The sequence below is a fragment of the Lycorma delicatula genome, chromosome 3 (assembly GCF_047948215.1).
Source record: "Lycorma delicatula isolate Av1 chromosome 3, ASM4794821v1, whole genome shotgun sequence".
Taxonomy (NCBI): Eukaryota; Metazoa; Arthropoda; class Insecta; order Hemiptera; family Fulgoridae; genus Lycorma; species Lycorma delicatula.
Window position 1 is genome coordinate 12,554,954 of NC_134457.1, and position 21,681 is coordinate 12,576,634.

At 32.4% G+C, this 21,681-nt stretch overlaps 1 protein-coding gene across 1 annotated transcript in view; it reads left to right on the forward strand.

Annotated features, from left to right (window-relative positions):
- The window catches only part of LOC142320795 (photoreceptor-specific nuclear receptor-like), a 229,045-nt gene extending 215,449 nt beyond the window's left edge, over positions 1–13,596 (forward strand). Inside the window, exons 6-8 of the mRNA XM_075358774.1 lie at positions 3,469–3,710; positions 5,959–6,223; positions 13,063–13,596. Coding sequence (XP_075214889.1) covers positions 3,469–3,710; positions 5,959–6,223; positions 13,063–13,301 — 746 coding nt within the window. The 3' untranslated portion in view covers positions 13,302–13,596. The remainder of the gene's footprint in view (positions 1–3,468; positions 3,711–5,958; positions 6,224–13,062) is intronic.
- The last annotated feature ends 8,085 nt before the right edge of the window (positions 13,597–21,681 follow it).

Here is a 21,681-nt window from a genome sequence, read left to right on the forward strand (position 1 = left end):
AAAAGTAAATTTACTACACTCTGAGCGCTTGTCTTTGCATAATCCTGTGTTGTCTTCCTTAGCTATGTAATTTGTAATATTTGTTTGCATTTCTTTTAATTATTGTAGGACTAACTTAATTTTAGAATGAAAAATCATAATTGTTATTTGATATCGGATAATGAAATCAAATAATTTCATTTATGCGAGGTGTGTGAGAAAAGTAATGAGACTAACTTTTTACTTACCAAAGTTTTTATTTTTTGCAAACAACAATATTATCATCCCCTTCAAAGTAGTTCCCTTGGGCAGCCGGCGGAGTCGTTGTTTCCACTCCTGGTAACAGCGCTGGAAGGCTTCAACTGGTCGGTCTCAGTCTTTTGAATGTTCTCCAGAGTTCCAAAATGACATCCTTTTCAAACACGTTTCAATTTCGGGAAAAGGAAAAAGTCACAAGGACTCAAATCAGGTGAATAGGGGGGGTTGAGGAACCGTAGGAATGCGTTTTGAGGTCAAAAATTCCGTGATGGAAATGGCCGTGTGACACGGGGCATTGTCATGATGAAGCATCCACTTGTCTGCAATGTCTGGTCTGACGCGAATACTGAGCCTTTCAAGGATGCCTTTGTAAAACACTTGGTTGACAGTTTGTCCTGGAGAAACAAATTCTTTATGCACGATACCCCTACTGTCAAAAAAGCAAATCGGCATGGTTTTGATCTTTGATTTGCTCATTCGGCATTTTTTCGGTCGAGGAGATGACGGAATGTGCCACTCTTCGCTTTGTCGTTTTGTTTCAGGATCGTACTAAAATATCCAGGATTCATCACCTGTGATCGTACGATTGAAGAATTCTTGGTCATTGCCAATCCTCTCAAGAAGATCAACGCACACGTTTCGTAGATTGTCCTTCTGTTCTGTTGTGAGGTTTTTCGGCACCAATTTCGCACAAACCTTTCGCATGTCCAAATCATCTGTCAAAATTTGATGTACGGTGAAAGTGTTTAAATTTAACTGTTCACTCATCATCCTTAATGTTAAACGACGGTCTGATCTCACAAAAACCCTCACACGCTCAACGTTTTCGTCAGATTTTGAAGTTGAAGATCTCCTTGAGCGAGATTGATCTTCAACGTGTTCTCGGCCTTTCAAAAATTATTTGTGCCAGCGGAAAATTTGTGCTCTTGACAAGCAATGTTCCCCATAAGCCTGTTTAAACTTTTCAAAGGTCACACTCGCGAATTCCCCAAGTTTAACACAAAACTTGATTGCACATCGTTGCTCTAAATTCCGATGTTCCATTTTTGTAACACACAATAAAAACACAACTTCACTGATGGCGCTGTCAAAAATAATGTATTGGCTGAACGGAATTGAAACTCGTAGTGAGCATGTGAAAGGGATGAACAAACCGATCTAGCACAGACCGTTAGACACAGCGTTGCCAGATCGCTCGCAGTGTTACCAATCTCATTACTTTTCTCACACACCTCGTATAACATGTAACTTGCATTTCGACCAATTTCAACTATTACTGAACATTAAAGCGCAAAGATGTGATACACTCAAACAAAGGGAAAGTACAAACAAAGTTTGTTATACTTATTTTTGTACGTAAAATGATCAACTTATATCACTAAAAACAATTAAAAAATATGTCTACAACTTTTAAAAAAGTAAAAATTCAGTTTTATATGATTAACTCAATTCTATATAGGGCAGAATGGAAGATCTTTTGAAATAAATGGATTAAAAGTTCAATTGAAATTTACCGTTAGACATCCATTAGAATATTATATGTAACAATTGTATTAACTCGGTACTCTATTCTGCTAAAGAACTCGTATAAAAATACCGTTCACAACAAAGTAACAGTACCGTTCTTTAAACACGATTTATGTATGAACTGTGTTATCAGCTAACGCGTTTTTTACAAGACTGCCTAAAAAGGAGTGTAGTGTTTTTAGGGTGTATTTATGAATGTATGTTCCACCGTGACAGTTCAACAATCGAACCGATTTAGATGTATGACCCCGCGTCGGAATTCTTACGTTGCTGGAAGTGTGGCTTTTTGGAAGTATGGAAGTGGCTTTATGAATATGTACGACGTCTTTATGTATACGACGTCTGTAAATAAAGTAATGAGATTAGTAGTTTTTTTTTTTGGCAACCAAAGTGGCAACACTGTAAAGTTACTTGTAAACATAGGGTTATGTGAACAGCTGATATTAGGTATTAATATTTTTTTTAGTCTATTGTTGCCACCTGAGACGTACACAAATTTTTCGTGAAACGAATTTTTGTCGTGCGTTACAAAAATGAGAGATACTAAATGAGTAACGTTGTGCAATTAAGTTTTGTATTAAACTTGGTGAGAATACTACTGAAACTTTTTCAGATTTGAAAAGTGCGTATGGAGATGACGCTCTGGCACGAGCTCAAGCTTTTAGGTGGTTTAAGAAAAATCTTTTTTTTTGACAGGCAGTACGTTTGATCATGTTAGCATATTCTTTATTATACAAGTATGTACGATTACCCAAGTTGGAGTGAAATGTACTTAGGGTGAATGTATGTATGTACATTTGTTTCACTGTAGCCTTATGTTACCGGGAGTTTCATAGGCCGTATAAATACATACATACATATATATATATATATATATATATATATATATATATATATACATACCTTTAGATTTAAAAAAATATATATACAAAATTGTCATCCAGACACCCTTCAATTATCCTATATTAAACAGCAGTATTTGTCAGCAATTTTTTTTTTCGGCCGTCATGTTTTTAATTTTTAATATTTATCTCCTGTTCTCAGTTGGCTCCACATTCCGATGCCTGCATTAAAAACCTTCGCTTCAAAAGTACATTACTACATATAAATACAAACTTTCAAGCATTCTAAATGAAGAAAACATAGTGAAATCGGCAGAATAATTTGAAATTAAGTCACTTTTATTTGTTTTCAATGAAAAGTTCCATTTCATACACCTGTAACAATAGCCCTCCATATCTTTACCTATACACAGTCTTTTCAGCTTAATCTTCACACTCTCCAAATCCTTTCTGTTAATTAACAGTAAAACTAAAAATCTTAGCAAAACTTATTGTGATCGATTGCTAAAGCAATATATGTTGATAGCTAATTTCTAAAATTTCCTAATTTTAATTCCAGCAGAAGTCTGCTAAATCTTCATCCTTTTATTCCTTATACATTGTATGTAATATTTCATTCATTTTACATCATATGATCATAAAATCAGTGGATATATCGAATAATCTTCCCAGAATGATTAGTTTATTAATAAAAGTAAATCGTTAAATAGCTATCATATGACAGTTCGATAGTAACTCATCTACCGGTAAGTCTTCGTAAGATAATAAAATAAAAATTAACATAATAAAAGTTTGGTTCATTAACCAAATACTTACATTCCAAGAAAAACTGTCGATTAAGTACTGAATTTTTTATTTTCAGAGGATAGTATAGATGTTACAAATGAGGAACCGATGCCGGTGGTAACACCTTGCAGTGTATCAGTGACAGGACCGCATGGAGGTAACATTCCACCTGAACATCATTCTACGACCGCTTCAACCCCACAGTTATATCCACCTGTACATGAAACAGTATATGAGACATCGGCTCGATTATTATTTATGGCGGTAAAGTGGGCAAAAAATTTACCTTCTTTTGCTTCGTTACCTTTCAGGGATCAGGTAAGACAAATATTATTTGTTCAAATATTACCTGTTTAATATTATGGTCATTAAACATTAATTATATACCATATAGATTCAGGGAAGAACTATTAATATTCTACTACATACTGGTTATTACAAATTCAACCAGACAAATAACTAAGTTTCTACTAAATATTCCCTGTATTTTTCTGATTTCAAATTAACAAAATGAAATTCATTATCATATATGTATGAAAAAACCAAACAAGTAGGAACAAACAAGACCCAATCTACCTTTGCAAAACAACAAATCAGATATACATATATATTTCTGAAAATTTAAACAATCTATCAACATTTTTGTTTGATGTAATTGTAGAATTTTGTAGAGACTGATGATTTGGGATCCTGCAAAAGTTGACTTTTGGTATTAATTTTTTAGATTCTTTGTTACTGTGTAGGTGGTTTATTTGTTGTTTTATATATATATACAAACATTTTTTTTACATCAATCCTTTAACCAAATACAAATTACCAATACAAATTAATTTATATTTAATAAACCCAAGAACAGAATAATTGAAATAGGATGACTTACCTTAGTTCATTACATAAGCAGAAACGCTTTCACCAACTTAATTCGTATCATCAGCAGCATTATATATATATATATATATATATATATATATATATTTTAAAAAAACATCATAAACTTGAAAATACATAATATCATATTACTTATTCATTTATATTTTATGTTACCATTTTTTTTTAAATTAAATAAATTTTATTAAAAACTTTTAAACTAAATTTAAATTTATTTTATCATGCTTTAAACACTTTACAAGAATTTAAAAAACTTTATTAAATTTTAAATTTTAAATTATAATCAAAACAAAATGTAAAACATAAAATTGTTTAAAAATGATAAAGATTAATTGATTAAAATAGATATTAAAATTAAGTTAAAAAATTAAAATGTAAAAGTTTTACATAGGTAAACAATAGTATTCTACAGTCGCCATTTAAATTGCACTTATCATAACAATGCACAAGCTTTTCAATTCCTTCTCTATAGAAATCTGCCGCCTTAGACTTTTTCAACCTACCTTGCACAAAACTTGTGATAACCAAGCTTCCCCGATACAATTTCATGCAGTAAACTTTGTGAAATTTGGAGGAAATGAAGCAAGAGTTTTTATTAATCATAATGCAGTGATTTTCTCAAATTTTGTTGTTAATTTTCATCATCAGTTCATCAGTTACAAGGCTAGGCTGACCACTGTGGTCCTCATCATGAACACTGGTGCAGCCATTTTTAAACTGAATTCACCACAACCTCACTCCACCTTCACTCATTATTCCATCTCCATATACCTCACAAAGTTGCCAATGAATTTCAATTGGTTTGAGGTTTTTTGCCAGTAAAAACCTAATCACTGAATGTACTTCACAGCTCACAGGATTTTCTATTAAAGCGCACATTTCAGTAATTCACATCAAACAAAGCAGATAAATCACAGTTCACATGCTACAATAGCGTGATATGTACTGAGAGTAGAAATGTTTTCATGCCAAGATGGTGGCTTTATCCCCACCCATCTCCACGCTAGGCATAAACATAAGTTATTTTCTGGACTGCCCTCATATAATGTATTTTTTCTTCATAGAAAGAACATTAATTGTCATTTTTCATTATGTCCCAATGATTCTCAAAATTCTTATGTTGTGGCTGTAACATATGTAAAGCAAATAGACATCAATCAGAGTTGCTTTCATTGAAATTAATGAAAGCTGTTCACTGCATAGCCAGCCTCTGTGATGGACAGAGACTGAAGAAGATGCTACTGAAAGAAGAAGATGTTTCTTGTAGAACTGAATAACACCTGAATTTCATAGGGGTCAGTATGTCGATATGTAACAACAGCATATTCATTTCAATAAAAGGAAACAACTCGCTCTTCATTTCCCCTACTAAGACTGGATCAGGTTATTTTTGTTTAAAATGTCTACACCATTTTTATAAATGGCTTTTCATGTCAGGTCACCTGTGTCCTTATGACTTTTATAATTATGACACTTAACAAAGATAATCATGAAGTAGTCTCAAACACCAAGTTGTATAGGAAATGTGGACTAGACTACGCTACAAGCAGCTTTTAGTAGAAGAGATTAATATTCACCATAATCATGATAACATGACGATTTAATACTAATAGTCAATATTTAATATTTATTTAAGACTATGTTCAAGAATTAATTTTACCTCATTTATTATTTGCAGGTTATACTCTTGGAAGAATGTTGGTCAGAATTATTTTTATTAAATGCGATACAATGGTGTTTACCATTGGATTCTAGTCCGTTGTTCAACGTTTCTGAACATCTAGCTGCTACAGCTGTTCCCAATGGAGGTGCAGTCAATTGTAAAGCCGGCCAAGTAGCGGCTGATGTTAGAATCTTAAATGATACTTTACTGAGGTATCGTTCTGTCGGCGTGGATCCGGCTGAATTTGCTTGTCTCAAAGCCATCGTACTTTTTAGGGCAGGTAATAATAATATAATATAGGTAATATTATTATTATTATAATATAATAATTGTATTATTATAATAATACAAGTAATATTATTTAATATATTATGAACTTCATTAATTGCAATAATGTTATTAATTATTTATATAATTATTTTTATTTAATGCATATAACCTAACCTACATTAAATTAAATCTAACAAAAGAAAATACACAATATAATAATAAATAATAACACATTACATAATTAAATTACAAAATAAATTAGAAAAAACAAAATAACTGAATTTTAATCTAATCATAAAGATTTTAAAACAAAATAAAATATATAATTAACAATATAAAAAAATTCTTCCTCAGGCTTATAACACTCCTGATTACCTATATCAAAAGCAAAACTAAATTTTAAAAACCAAAACACTAATTAGATCCATCATCAATATTAATACAATCAACTAATAATTGATGTAAACAATTTCTACCTAATATGCCTGTACATAGAATCAACATTCAATTACTTCACATATAATTAAACATATTACAAACAACAAGTCACCAATGAATTCATCCTTATATTCTGAATGAAATATTTTTACATTTAAAAAATGCACACATACAACAATGAGAAACAGAAAAAATTCTTATACTGGCATTTCTGTGTTGATGACTGAAAGAAACCTAAGATAAATCTATATTTATTGAATCATTAAAGCAACTTTAAATTTATATTTCCCTTTTATTGAGAGGATTTTAGGATATTTTATTTGTTTCATTTTTTTAAAAAACATACGATACTTTACTGGTGTAAGATCATACAGGTATTTTAAACTAAAATTGATATAGTAAAGACAGCCTGTCAACAGGGCATCACTTATTATAATAGTGGTCAGAATTTGATAGTTCCTACAACATTCTTAAGAACTGGAAACATAGGCATAGCCAGGATTTTCTCCAGGGAAGCAAAAATAAGATAACATTTTTTTGTTAGAAAATGGTTTTATCAGAACATTTGAAATCGCTAAAAGTAATTAGTTGCAGTGCTATTCAAACCTATCTAAATCTTCTTATTTCAGTACTAACCTACAAAAGTTCTGGCTGGCTAAATCTTAACAATATTTCTTTCTCAAATTTATTTTTTGCTTCCAGAACCATCTTTTTATGCACACTCGTCATACAAAGGCCAACAAGACGATTTTCTGTCATTGTTGACCGTAACCAACTCTTCACTCGTGTAAGCTGTTGAAGGATCTTTCAGTAATGCATGTTGTGCAGGGCTGTGCAAGATAAGTAGCACCTGTTTTTTGAATGGGTAAAAGAACTTGTTTCTGTAACTAGTGCAGCTAGTTTTTTTCTCCTTCAAATCAGCATTTGGCACATTTTTCCTTTCCACTGGTTGCACCAAAGTTCTGCTTCACCAAGGAAATCATTCAAATTGTAATAACTACAAAAACAAGTAGTTTTTTAAAAAATCCTCATACATCATATCAAGCATTACATGAGGGTGTAACATAAGCAATGAGAATATGGGCAAGTTCTCCTCAGAAAAATCCTGTTCCAGAGACATTATTAATGAATCTGTGTACAGAATAATTAGTGATCTTCTCCAAAACTCACTAAGAGTCTGTGCTTGCGGATTCGCACAATGTTTCTGGTGATTTATGACTCGCAGCATGCTGAAATCTGTTCCAATAAACAAGGCGATTGTTTTAGCCTCTGTTATAACACTTTCACTTTTAACAGCCGCATTTTCACAGTGTTTTCTCATGATGTCTGTGATTTTTTTATGTGATTTCCACATTGAAGTAAGTCCACACTTGTTGATTGAAGAGGATTTAACACCAGTTGCAGGAATGCTGAATATTTTGCTATGAAACAAACATTATCAATGAATTCTGATTTTGTAGCAGCACAATGCATTTGAAAAGCAACTTTTCTAGTTGCATTGTTACAATCTGTTGATAGGTTTTCAAGAAGCATAACAAATTTCCTCATAATGTTTCTTGAATATAGTGATACTTATATACTTTTGAGACCAACAGGTTTCACAGAGCATTGGTAGATTTGGTATACATTTTCAAGGGAGGCCCAATACTCGAAAGAATCTTATTATTTCTTATATTGTGGAGACCGTATTTTGTATCACTGCTATTTCGTTTAAGTCGTTTACAACTAAGTTCAGTTTGTGACTAGCACAGTGAAAGTATAACACTCTTGAATAATTTTCTGGACACCACTATCTTTTTTTTCTACCATGCTGGAACAACCATCGTATTCTTTGTCCAAAACACTTTTCCGGATCAAGGCCTATCTTTTCTACAAAATTCTTAATTGCAGATGCTACAGATTTTGTTTCCACATCAGTCAACTATACAAAACCTAGAAATTCCTCACAAACCATCATCTTTTCTTTATCAAAAATCTTACCCCAATGGAAAGTTGTTCTTTCCCTGACATGTCACTGCTCTCATCTGCCAGGACACTATAAGCACATGCTTTCTTTATGTCAGTAGTGATGTCATCTATAATGACGTCATTATGAACGTCATAACTATTATTCATAACGTCATTATGAATAAATATGACGGCCAATTATTTTATTTTGAATCCACGGTGACAAGTGGCAATTTTTACACCCTTTTCTATATGCTCTTTGAAAATGCAGTCACAAGCGTCTGTTTTGAGTTTGATCAAGTCTTCAAAAACACCTTCATAATTTTCTTTGCCCCTCAAAGGTAGGTCAATTTGTACCACAAAACATCACAGGGGAAATTTTCATGCAACAATTTTCTTGTTGACTTCTATTCTTTGTTGGTGGACAGAAATCAGCTGTACATCAACAGGTCTATTTTCAACTTAACATTTTGCTGCTGTAGTGCTGATTTGTGCCACTAAGCTGATGTGTGAGACTTTGTGTATTCATGCATGTTTTTATAGAGAGTAAAAGGCCTCACTATGAAAGAACCCAAAAAAACATGCATATTAGTTGGTGGAAACAACACACAGTAAATATACAACAAGCTCTTTAATTTCTTGGAATACACCAGCCAAGGAGCATAATCCACTAACCAGCTGTATTTGAATATTCTTTGTAATTACACTGCATCCTTAGCAAACTTAATTACACAGCTTGGAGTTGGTGACCAGGAGTTTTTTAAAACTTCCATTTTTTGAGATGAGGTAATACTAAACAAACATCCAAGCCAGTGACCCACATCATTATCAAAATATGTTTGATCCTGTACACCAGAACAGATGTTAGCAAAGATCCACTTTATTTTTCACCAACATTCTTCTTCTCCACCACTATCATTTTTGTTACTATTTTATCTGGTTTCTGCCTCTTCTCTCTCCTTAAAAGAAAATAAATAACTACTACTACTACACTTCCCAAAAAAATTAAAGCAACTAAGAATATAAACTTCTGAATGGACTCTCTGCTAGAAACTACTCGCTTAAAACTGTTTTTCTATCATCTCCATCCAATAATTTTTCACAAAGTTACAGTGTTTTGAAAATCAGTAAAAAAAATTGTGTGATATGTTCTTAATCTAAATAAAAATTTATGAGTTTCAAAATCATCTAACTTATTTTTTTTCAAATTACAAAAGTCAATCTTTTTCATTTCTATAAAAATGTACTAGTAGAATAAGTAAAAAAAATACAAAGAAGCTTGAGGAATGGTCAATTTTAACAGGCTGTGGCTATACACAGATTGAAATTAGTGTGAACAAACATGGTTCTGAATTGAGGTTACAAATTTTTATGTCATTTGTTGTGTTAACATTTGTAGCAATTGAACTTAATCACAACAAAAATTGGACTATTATGAATTTTGAACCATTCACTATTTATTAGCCATCAAACTTTTAAAGTTTTTTTATTACAGAATGATAGTATTTTTTAACAAATCATTAATATTTTGTACAAATTTGTTTTATTATTTGCAACTAGCAGAAGTAGCTGGTTGCAAAATTAACCATTTCAAAATTCAAAACCATCTAATTAAGTTAAAGCACCTAATTACAATTTTCAATCATTATTTAAAATTATTGGAGTGTGGTATACTTATCATTTCCTTATTTAGTATTGGATGATTTTTCTTAAAATTTTAATAATAAAGACAACATCAAAATCACTATTATTACAAACAAAAAAAAAACAGTCTTCCCATTTCCTGAACATTTTAGGTTGCTTTAATTACATGGTTTTGCAACTCATCGACTCAAATGAAAATAATAGATACATACCTTTCCTGCTAAAAAAGTTATTAATATCCAGTTTAGATTGCTATTGTTACAGAAATGCAAATTGAACTAGCTCATATCTGACAACTCACTCAACTGACTCACTCGTACTGATTGCAGCGCTTAAATAGGGAACAGAAGGTACTAGAAAGTTCCCACTAAAACCAACCTTGAACATTCTATAATCTTCGAGTTTTACCACAGACCACCCAGACCTTGAACTGCCAGTTCCCCACCCAATCACTGGACAGCTCTCCCGCCACAAATCAAACTTGCTTTCTTGCCGTGCAATATTATTATAACCTACTGATATTGACCCATAATTTTTCGTTTGATTAAATGATCCAGGGGGAGCAAGCCCCTACCCTACCCTACCTTGGTCATTCCTATGCCTGGAATCTGATTAAATTATTCCTGATACATCTACTTTTGTACTGCACAGAACATTCATGAAACATTAAATGGACATTACTAATTAATAAATAAACATAAATTATGTCGTGTTTGTTAGGTTAGTTTACTGAAGTTCCTGATCATTTTTAAGTGCAAATAAAGTTCTAATAGTTATATAAGTATTATATAGATTACATCGGGAATGGATAGGTGTGCTTCCATATAAGTACTTGTAAGTACCATATGAATTGATGATTTTTTAACTTAAATGATTTATTTTTATCCATATGTAATTTATTAATGAAGTAATGAATCATTATTATTAAACTGTACATGTTTATTAAAATTAAATGTCTAATTAATGTTTTTCATCAATTTAATCACAATTTTTAATAAAATGTTGATATTACTTACAAATCTAAATAGTTGCACACCTAATGTAAAACAAGAAAACTAATTACACATTTAAAAATAATCTTACGCAAAAATCAGAATAACCCAAAAACTCAACATAACATAAGGACAACAGTTGCCATTAGAGGATCGGATGCATCTGAAATGTTGACAACATAATTGAAAAAATTCTAATTATTGCTCTTCATTTAAGTCGTAATGCATACATGTAATTTACCAACAAAAATAAGTATTGTTTTTAAAATGTTAGTAATTTATAAGTAAATGTTTATCCTTTTAAACACCAGGATATCCCTTGGACATCTGAAACTGTATGAGAACTGGAACTTGCTATTGATTTTATTTATTAATTTTTTTTGTAATACACCACAAATAAACATTGCAGTTTGATGTAGATTTATTAAAACAGTCTTTACATTTATGGTAAACATATTTTTTTTTTTAACAGACTTTAAAAAAAGGAAGAGGTGTATATTCCCCACATTCCTTAACTCATGCTTGTTAGTAATCCTTTTTTTTTTTTTGGCATTCTTTTATTTAAATATTAATATGCAGGTTTCTCTTCAAGTTTTCTTAAAAATTGTATTTTTCATGCCCTTAGTCTTTTTGCAGGATTATCCATACTTAAAATAAAACTAAAATATTAAAATGAAATAAACTTGAAAAAAGTAAAATTGACTTTACCGACTGCTCTAAAAAGTAATAAAAAATATTCCCTTTTAATTTTTTAGATTTTGAAATCATTTTTGGATTTTAAAAGAATTGAAAAAGAGTTGGTAAAATTTGGATTATGAAAAGTAAAAGGTAAAAATACAGTAGCATGCAAATTAATCCAACCAAACACAGATTTTATTTAATAAAAAGTAATTTTATTCAGGAAAAAATCATCCCTGTACAGTTTTTGAATATCACGTAATTAATATGTGTTCCTTTATTCTTAATCGCTTTACATACACAATTTGGCATCAATTCAACAAATATACTACATATTTTTTGGATGTCTTCATCATGAAACCATACAGATATTATTGCTTTAATGAGGTCAATTTTTGCGGTGCAATACATTTTTGAGAGTCTTTTTTGACTATTGTCCAAAGATTTTCAATTAGGTTTAAGTTTGAAGAGTTACCTGCCCAAAGCAACTTTAACGTTTTGTTTCTTAGAAAAATTTTTCCATTTTTTGGCAGTGGTATAGCACCAAATCTTATTGAAACACTCTGTTGCCATGAGGAAATTTATTTTGAAGTTGTGTCAACCATTTCTTCAGAATTTTGATATATTCATCACTTTTAGACATACCATTTACTAGAAGTATGAACAAGGAAGTACTGGAAGTACCTTCAAATTTGAAGCAAACCCCAAACCATTATTTTTTCCAAAAAAATAAATTAGCAAAATCTCAAAATTGTATCTATAAGTAAATCCTGAAGCCAGTGCAACCAGTTTTTGGAGCAACACCCATGAGATATGATTGCTTCTAATATCATCAGTTTTTATAAAAATAACCATAATTATCATTTTCTAATGAATGAGTTAAACTATTTCACAAGAGCCTATTAAATTAATTAAAAATTTCAAGATTGATCTTTCCAGTATCAAACAAAATAGCCCTAAACATATTGTTTCATTAGATTCTAACAACCAAAGTATTGGTTGTTGCTAATATCACAAGTATTTAAGTCGACTTACACAGTAAACTAATTTTAAAGTTGAATCGTGAAAAAGGATAGAAAAATTATTTATATACTATAAAAGTAAATTATAACCTTTAAATAAATAAAATAATATTTTTATTTATTTGTAGAGACAAGAGGTCTAAAAGATCCACTACAAGTGGAGAACCTTCAGGATCAAGCACAAGTAATGTTGGGTCAACATACTCGGGGACAGCATCCAGCACAATCAGCACGATTTGGCAGGTTGTTATTGATGTTACCATTATTAAGGCATGTACCTACTGCTCGAATTGAACTGATATTCTTTCAAAGGACCATCGGCAACACACCAATGGAAAAAGTGCTTTGCGACATGTACAAAAACTAACAAATGGAATCTTACATTATTTTACTTACTGTTTGTGTATGTATATATATATTAATATATATTTACAAAAAAAGACAAAAAAGTGCGTGTTTGTATTTAAAAACTGGTTTCAGAATGAATGTATTACCATTTGTGAACTGTTTTTCCCATTGTACAAATCGATCACAGTTTTTTTGTGTATATGTACAAATTTATCAGTGTATATTTGGATATAACATTGACGTAGATTATCTTTTTTACATTAGTGTGTTTTCCTGTCAAAAATGTACTTTCTTTTCAAAAGAAATAATGATATACTCTTGCAAATCAATTTTTCTGAGTAATTTTTATAAATAAAATAAAGCTATCAATTCAACATCTTTATAAAACCTTACTTTGATAAAAAAAAGTAAATTTTACAGTAATTCTTTCCATTAAACTTATTAAATGGTGTGCTGAAATTTTACCCCCTAAAATATAAATATTATTCTAAAAAAAAAACTCAATAAACCAAGTACTATGTAGACGTTTGATTCCAACCCACTTTATTTAGTACAAAATCGAATAAAAACAATTCTTTTTAGTACAATATTAAGTTTATATTTTTTTTTACTAAAGATTGTTACTATTAATATTTTAAAAAATCACAACTTCCTTGTTTATGTATCGATTATCACTATTTTGGCTGTTATTCAGCTAAACTATCATCAAATATGATTAAGAATCATTGTGCCAGTTCATCAAATACTTAAGATAAAATAAAATTACAAACAGTTTATTATTACTATCATCTCTAGAATGGAAATGCAATTATGTTGCTACAAACATTTTTATGTTACGAAAACAAATTACTTTTCTTGTATTTAATTAAATCAATTTTGTGCAATAACTTACTAAGGAGGCATTAATATATAAATAGTTAGACTTAACCTTTAAACTAATACAAACATTTAATTACGATAACAGTAGAAGAATTATTTTATTACAACTTCAAAAGTCTGTTGAATGAAAATAATAGAAAATTTTCCTGTTATTGAGAAAGAGGTGCAATATTATAGGTATTGTTTCAATCAACCAGCCAAGTTTTAAAAATAACAGCTTCATGTTTACTCAAATTTTCTAAGTTTATTTAATTGATTCTAGAGCTCACTTGTAAGCTGTGAAGTTATTGAGGTAATTCTTTGCCTTAGATGCAGAAAAGTGGTTACACTCATCTCATGCGTATCTTCCTATTACCTGAGAACACAGACTGTGAGCCATTAAAGCACCTGGGATTGATTTCATTTTTAAAATTAAATTTTATAATCTCACTAAAACTCTTAAACTCACTCTGATTCCCTGAATTTAATTTTGACTCAAACCAACAAGGAAAGATGATAACAAAATAGAGTAAATAATACTGAAGAAATCCTACTGACCAAAATATACCATGATATTATATTTTTAATACCATAACATACAAAATTATTTTCATTTTACATTGCTTATTCTTTTAACCCAATTATTCTTTGAAACTCATTTGTGATATGACTAGCCATTATTAATTAATTTTACCCTTATTTGCAATACAACTTATAAGAGATAATTAAGAGAAATAATAGAGAGATAATTAAGAGAAAAGATAATTAAAAACTGAATTTTTAATTTTTTTAAAGTACATCTCAAGAATTAATTATCCAATTTATTCATTAATCTCAGTGAAAATGACAGCAGAGATTATCATATATTCTGATTACAGTTTTACTAATAGACCTATTCATTTGTTTAAAAATGCAAACATAGATGTCATAACGTACAAATGATTGTACATTAAATTTTTTTATTAAATTCTTATAATAAAAATTTTAAATTCACATTTGAATAGATAATAGAATATTAAATTATTTAGATGTCAATATTTATAAACAAGGGCAACCAAATTTAAACTAGTATATAGAAAACCTACATCTAATAATATAATGACTCATATACAGTTGTACATTTGCTTTGTGATCAAATTCACAAAGGATATGTGTTTTACATATATATCCATGAAATTTTATGTTAATATCAGAAATAGAATGTTTATTGTTTATTAAATGGTCTGCCATATTAAATTAACCTAATTTATTATTTTTACAATTTCTATAATGTACAAGAAATCTAGTTTTAAAGGATCTATTTGTTTTTCCTACATAAATAGCATCACAACCATTACATTTAATTTTACAAATTACATACAGATTGTTTATTTTATTATTATTATTATTTTTGTTTTTTGCCACTCTTACATTAACTTACTCATGGACTATGTATGTGAGATGGGCTATGTATGTGAGATTCATGGTATGGAACCTTCAGTTGAATTTTGAAGACTTCCGCTTATCTATTTGATCTGAAATTTTGCATACAGGTTTGCTGCTGATGACAACACATTTTAGCAACATTTTCAAGTTACTAAGATGCCCCCAAGTTGCTAAGTGAAAAAAATGCCCCTTGAACTTTCACAACATCATTTACATGCACATTTTTTTTTGTGAAAGATAACCTAGCCTGTTTCAGTAAGTTTGGATCTAGAATTTGGACACATTTAAAATACATAATTTTTCCAAAATGTAGGGTTCTACCAACTACATCAACCGACTGGAGCTAAATGATAACATGTCATTAGTTTTATAAACAAGTGAGATATATATTAGGGTATACAGTTGCTACTAGAAATTCTGTACAGCAGCCAAAGTTTTGGGAGATTTAGTACTTTTTAACTGGATTCGAATTTTCAAACAAAAATTGCAAATATCTCATAAATGGTCAGTCCTAGCGGTATGAAAAATTTGATCTACCACCCTCAATGATACCCCATCTACAACCAGTGGTACCCATCGGATGATAATATTTTCAAGTGCCCCCAGGGTGCTGTTCAGAAATTGGGAAGGGGGTGCAATAGGGTACCCACCGTAATATCTTGGCAACCGCTCTTCCGATTTTCACGATTCAAACAGCGTGTGTATCAGCAGGTCAAGCCCTAACTCTTTTATGCATCGGGTATACTCTTGATCGACCGGAACTTGGTTATCTGGAAATTAAATCGTTTAGCCCTATCTTTCAATTGCACTCAGCCATTATAAAACATACCAATCCGATCTTTCACTAAATATGCTCAAACCTGTACGCTAGCGCAGCTGTAAAGTATAAACTTCTTCTTCAAGTGGCATCTCCTTTCAGGAGATTTGCAATCATCATCACTACTTTGACCTTTGAATAGGCAGCTCGGAACAGTTCAGTGGACAATGCACTGAACCATTCACTCAGATCGCGCAGCCATGAAATTCTGCACATGCCATTACACCTGCCCAATATCTTCCCCTGCATGATCAACTGGAGCAACTCAAACTTCTCTCCCTGTAATTTTCAACTTCTCAACTTTTCAACTTCTCAAACTGTAATTTCCCTGTTTATGCTGTAGATGTAATCTTGAGTTGTTTATTCCTACTCTCTAGTACCTTGATGTTTGACACCTTATCCTTCCAAGATATCCTTAGCATGCGTCTATAGCACCCTTTTCAAAGGCCGCCACATAACACATAACATTTTATGATTCTAGCTCGCAGATATAATCTGACCTGCCAATCACATAAAAAAGTACGCATTTTGATAAATGCGCTTGTAGCAATTTCTATCCAGATTCTATACATAAGTATAAACTTATGTAGACTAAAAAGTAGAAAATAAAAATATATAAAAACCTTTTCAAAAACCACTTTTATATTAAATGCACTAAAAAGTAGAAAATAAAATATATGTAAAAAAAAATTAAAACATTATTCTTAAATTAAAAGGTGCATTAAAAGTGCATAATTCTTATGCACTAAAAGGTAAAAAAATAATAATAAGGTAAGATACTTTTAGGACAGTATCTCAGAATGGATTTGACAACAAGCTTTGATGATGATATGAAAGATTATGTGAAAGGCATAGCTATAAATTAAAAATTTGATATTTTTGCCAACTTTTTTTTATGCATGATGAATGACCTAAAGAGTAGGGTCCAAAGATTTGTACTTTGACATGAACACCCCACTCTTTAGGCTATTCATCACGAATATGAAAAAATTGGCAAAAACATCAAATTTTTAATTTGAAACTATGACTTTCAAATAATCTTTCATATCACCATCAAAACTTGTAGTCAAATCCATTCTGAGATACCATTCTAAAATTATTTTTTACCTTTTAGTGCATTTAATTTGAGTGGTGTTTTAATTTTTTTTTTTAAATGTTATTATGTGGTGATTAGGCTTTTTATCCTGGTTTAAATATTTTTTTATTGTAAGTTTTACTAATGTTTTCAATGATATTATTAGTGTATAAATACTTTATATATATTTTTTCACCCTTTTGTCTTATTACGTATTGTTTTTATGGTAGTTATTTTGTTATTGTGTTTTGATATACAGTAGGACCCTGATAATTCATCACCATTAAATATTTATAATTCGTTTCATTAAATAACTCGTCACCCCTTTGGCAAATTTGATTTTTATTTTAGAAGTACAGTACTGATACACAAAAGTAAATTAAATTTTTAATTACTAATAAAAGTACTCTATCTATTTCAGCCTACAGCATAAAAATTCACTTAATTACAAATGATGTTTTTATATGAGCCTATTGTATGTTATATATAAATTACAGTAATCACATGAGAAGAGAACTGATAAAATTACTTTACTTATTTTTCATTCATATAAATATTTTCATTTGGGCACTATTATCTAATCAGTTTACATATATCTTTTACACAATATAGTATTGTATAAAAAATACTATATTATGTCATTTCTTTTCCTGAAATTCATTGCAGTAGTAAACTTTGTGTCTGTGAATCAGTTGTTCATACTAGTGTCGTACCTATTACTGTATATTGTATGTATAGAGCAAAAATGTCTAGCAAACATGGAAGTTACCAAAATTTAAAATTGACAAAAAAGTTTGAGATTCTTCAACGCCTTCATAAGGGTGAAAATGTCATTAAACTATCACAGGAGTTCAGAATCCCTCGTACGTCAGTAAATGATATTAAAAACAAATGCTGATTAAATAGAATAATTTATGAGTAAAATGGAAGTTACCGATTATGATGTAACAACCAGAAAGAGAATGAAAACAGTAGAAAATGCTGAACTTTATGAGGCAGTGTACATTTGGTTCGCACAATGTTATAGTCAAGGTCTAGCTTTAAGTGCCTCATTAATTATTGATCAAATGGTGATCCAGATTTTAAAGCCAGCCACAGTTGGCTAAATAGATTTAAAGCAAGGTACGGAATTTGTCAGCTTGCAATTGAGGGCCAGAAATTAAGCGCTTACAATCAGGTTGTGTCTGACTATTGTGATAAATTTAGTTAAAAATTAAAGTCTTAACTTAAGTCATGCGCAAATATATAACTGCGACGAATTATCCTGGAAGGCGTTTCCTAAGAAAAAACTTAGTAAATGTTTAGCCAGTGGTTTTACGACTGTTTTGTGCCTGAAATCCAGCAACATCTTAGAGAAAATAATTTACTAGAAAAGGTGTTTGTGATGGATAATGCTCCTTGCCATTCGGTCAACAAACTGGAAGCACTAAAGGGCAATATAATCGCCGTATTTCTTCCAGCAAACACAAGCTGTTCATTCCAGCCCATAGAATGGCAAGAATTCGTATTAAGTATAAAGCGATGTTATAAAAATTATTAATGCAAAATTTAATTTTCTGCAAAAATGAATTACAGGTAGAAGATTTTTGGAAATAGTGCACCATAAAGGATGCACTATATAATATTGCTGACACTTGGCAAGACATCCTGGAAAAGATGTTGAAGTTGAGCTGGAATAAACTGTGGCCTAACCAGCTACCAGAACCAGAAACTGAAAAAGAAAATGCAGACAAAAATTTGAAATTGAAAGAAATTTGTGACAGCATTCCTGATTTTAAATGATGTTACAAATGAGGAGTTAGAAGAATGGGTAAAATTAGATGACACAGATTTAGGCTATGAAGTATTAAATGATGGAAAAAATTGTTAATCATACCAAAAATAAAGAAAATTTAAAGGAAGCTGCTGAAGATGAAGAATTCGATGATAATCCAGTGAGTAAAATGAGCATCCCAACCCCGTTGGGGGAAGACACCCACCTTGTGACGTTACCGGTCACCACACCAACCCCTCCGTTCCGAGCACTGAGGGGCTTTACGGGAGGTCGTCTTTAGACCCTCTAACTGATTACATCTCACAGTTTTCAGCCAGGCCTCGGTCGGGATGCCACCGATGTAAATGCCTCGGTAGACATATGCATCAGTAAAATACAAATCAAATTTCGTCTTCACGAAGGCCTCAAACGGACATCTTCACATCCAACCTAACATGATTCCCTCAAACTAACCAATCAAAACCGGGGAAGCGCGAACCCCGCGCCTAGTAAAGATTTGACGACACCGTTCGTGACTGTGAATGCCTCAGAAAACGAACGAGTTTAAAGTTAAATAAATGCTACACTCATATCAATCAAAATTGTGTTTTACGCAACATAGAAATTCAGACCTACACCCATTAAGTCGACCAACTTAGGTCACCTAACAAGGGGAACGCAACCTCATTCCGGTCCGCGCAGAAGCCGGGGACAAACTCCACACCCCACCCGGTCACATCATGATGTCTCACGTGGCATTATCAAGTCACGATCACGACCGTCACCGGCGCAGGGAAGCCACGTCCCCGGTCGCACGGGTTAACATACCCCGGCGGCGCGGCCACCCCGATCAGCGGAAGCCCCAAAGCAAATCACAAACATGACCAATATAACCGTGGCACGATGCCAATGTGCCTACCTCCAACCAATCCAATGCCTAAATCGGAACCCTAGCCACCTGGGATCTTACCACGATCGATACCTCGATTAAATTCACTCTGCAGACCTACATACCACAAGGGCACAAAGAAAACCAGCCACTAGAGACCACTCTTCGCGGATCATCCAGTTAATACGGAGATCCAGAAAGGAATGTATTCTCTCAAGTTCCCTAACAGCTCGTGAACGTTCGACCTCGTATCGGGAACAGATGTAGAGGACGTGGTCCACTGTATCATCATTCCCACAATCCGGGCATTGACTCGAACCCAACAAACTAAACCTAGCTAAACTCGCCCGAAAGGCACCATGCCCGGAGAGAAACTGTGTGATATACCGATTGGGGGAGACCCATCCAATCGCACTTGAATCAGACACTATAGGAAATATACCATGCGTGTAGCCTGTGGTGGATTCGTCCCACCTGACCTGCCAAGACGCAAGACCCGGTCTTCAATCTCCTGCTTTCATTCTGACGTCAATAGATTATTTACCTTGGAAATGTAGCGTTCCTTACACTCATTAGCTAAGATATCTATTGGTTTGACTCCAGCTATAACACAGACTGCCTCCCGCGAGACTGTTCTATAACCGCCTATAACAGTCAGCAGGAGGAGTCACTGGGCCCGCAGCAAAATGTCCGCGCAATACCTAAAAGCCATGCGGTGAGCCCAGACAGGCGCAGCGTACAACATATAGGTTCGCTGACACCTTTGTAAAGGATACGCATGGTACGGTAATTCAACCCCCAAACGAAATGAATGACTCTACGGAGTCCATAAAAAGCATCAGCGGCCTTCTTTGTAGATGTTCCTTGAACCGTACTGTAGATACTTGTACCGTACTTGTACTGTAGATGTAACTTGAACCGAAAACTCTCATCAAGGATAACACCCAGATATTTTTGAGTCGTAAAGTAATGGGGAGACCAGCCATCTGGGCCCGGTTTGGTCAGATAACAGCCAATTGGCCCTTAAGCAACATCCTTGTGTTTTTTTCTGGGCTGAAAATCATCTTATGTTGGAGACTCCACAGTTGAGTGTGTCGCAAGCACGAGCAGCTCGGAACTCTACCTCGTTACGCGAATCCCCTTCAATCAGTAGCAGCGTGATGTCAGGATAAGCGACGACACGACAACCACATGGCAACCTTAAACGCAACATCGAATCGAATTCTATGATCCAAAGAACGGGACTCAGAACACTGCCCTGAGGGCATCCTTTAGTTAAGGTCTTACGAATCTCCGAGCCGCCGTCACGCAGGGAAACGATCCGATGGCGGAAATAACTTGAGAGCACTTCTAGTTAATTTCGTGTACACTTACGTTTCTGCATCTGAAACAGGGCAGAGGGCCACCATAAGTTGTTAAATGCCCTGGATATGTCCAGAAAAATCCCTAATATATATTTACATGGACTAGAGGAAGCTATACCCATCACCTTTAGTATGGCATCCTCAGTGCTCTTGCCCAGTCAGAAACCATATTGGTTGTCCATTAGCAAATGATCAGTGGCAAATCTAACATTAATAAG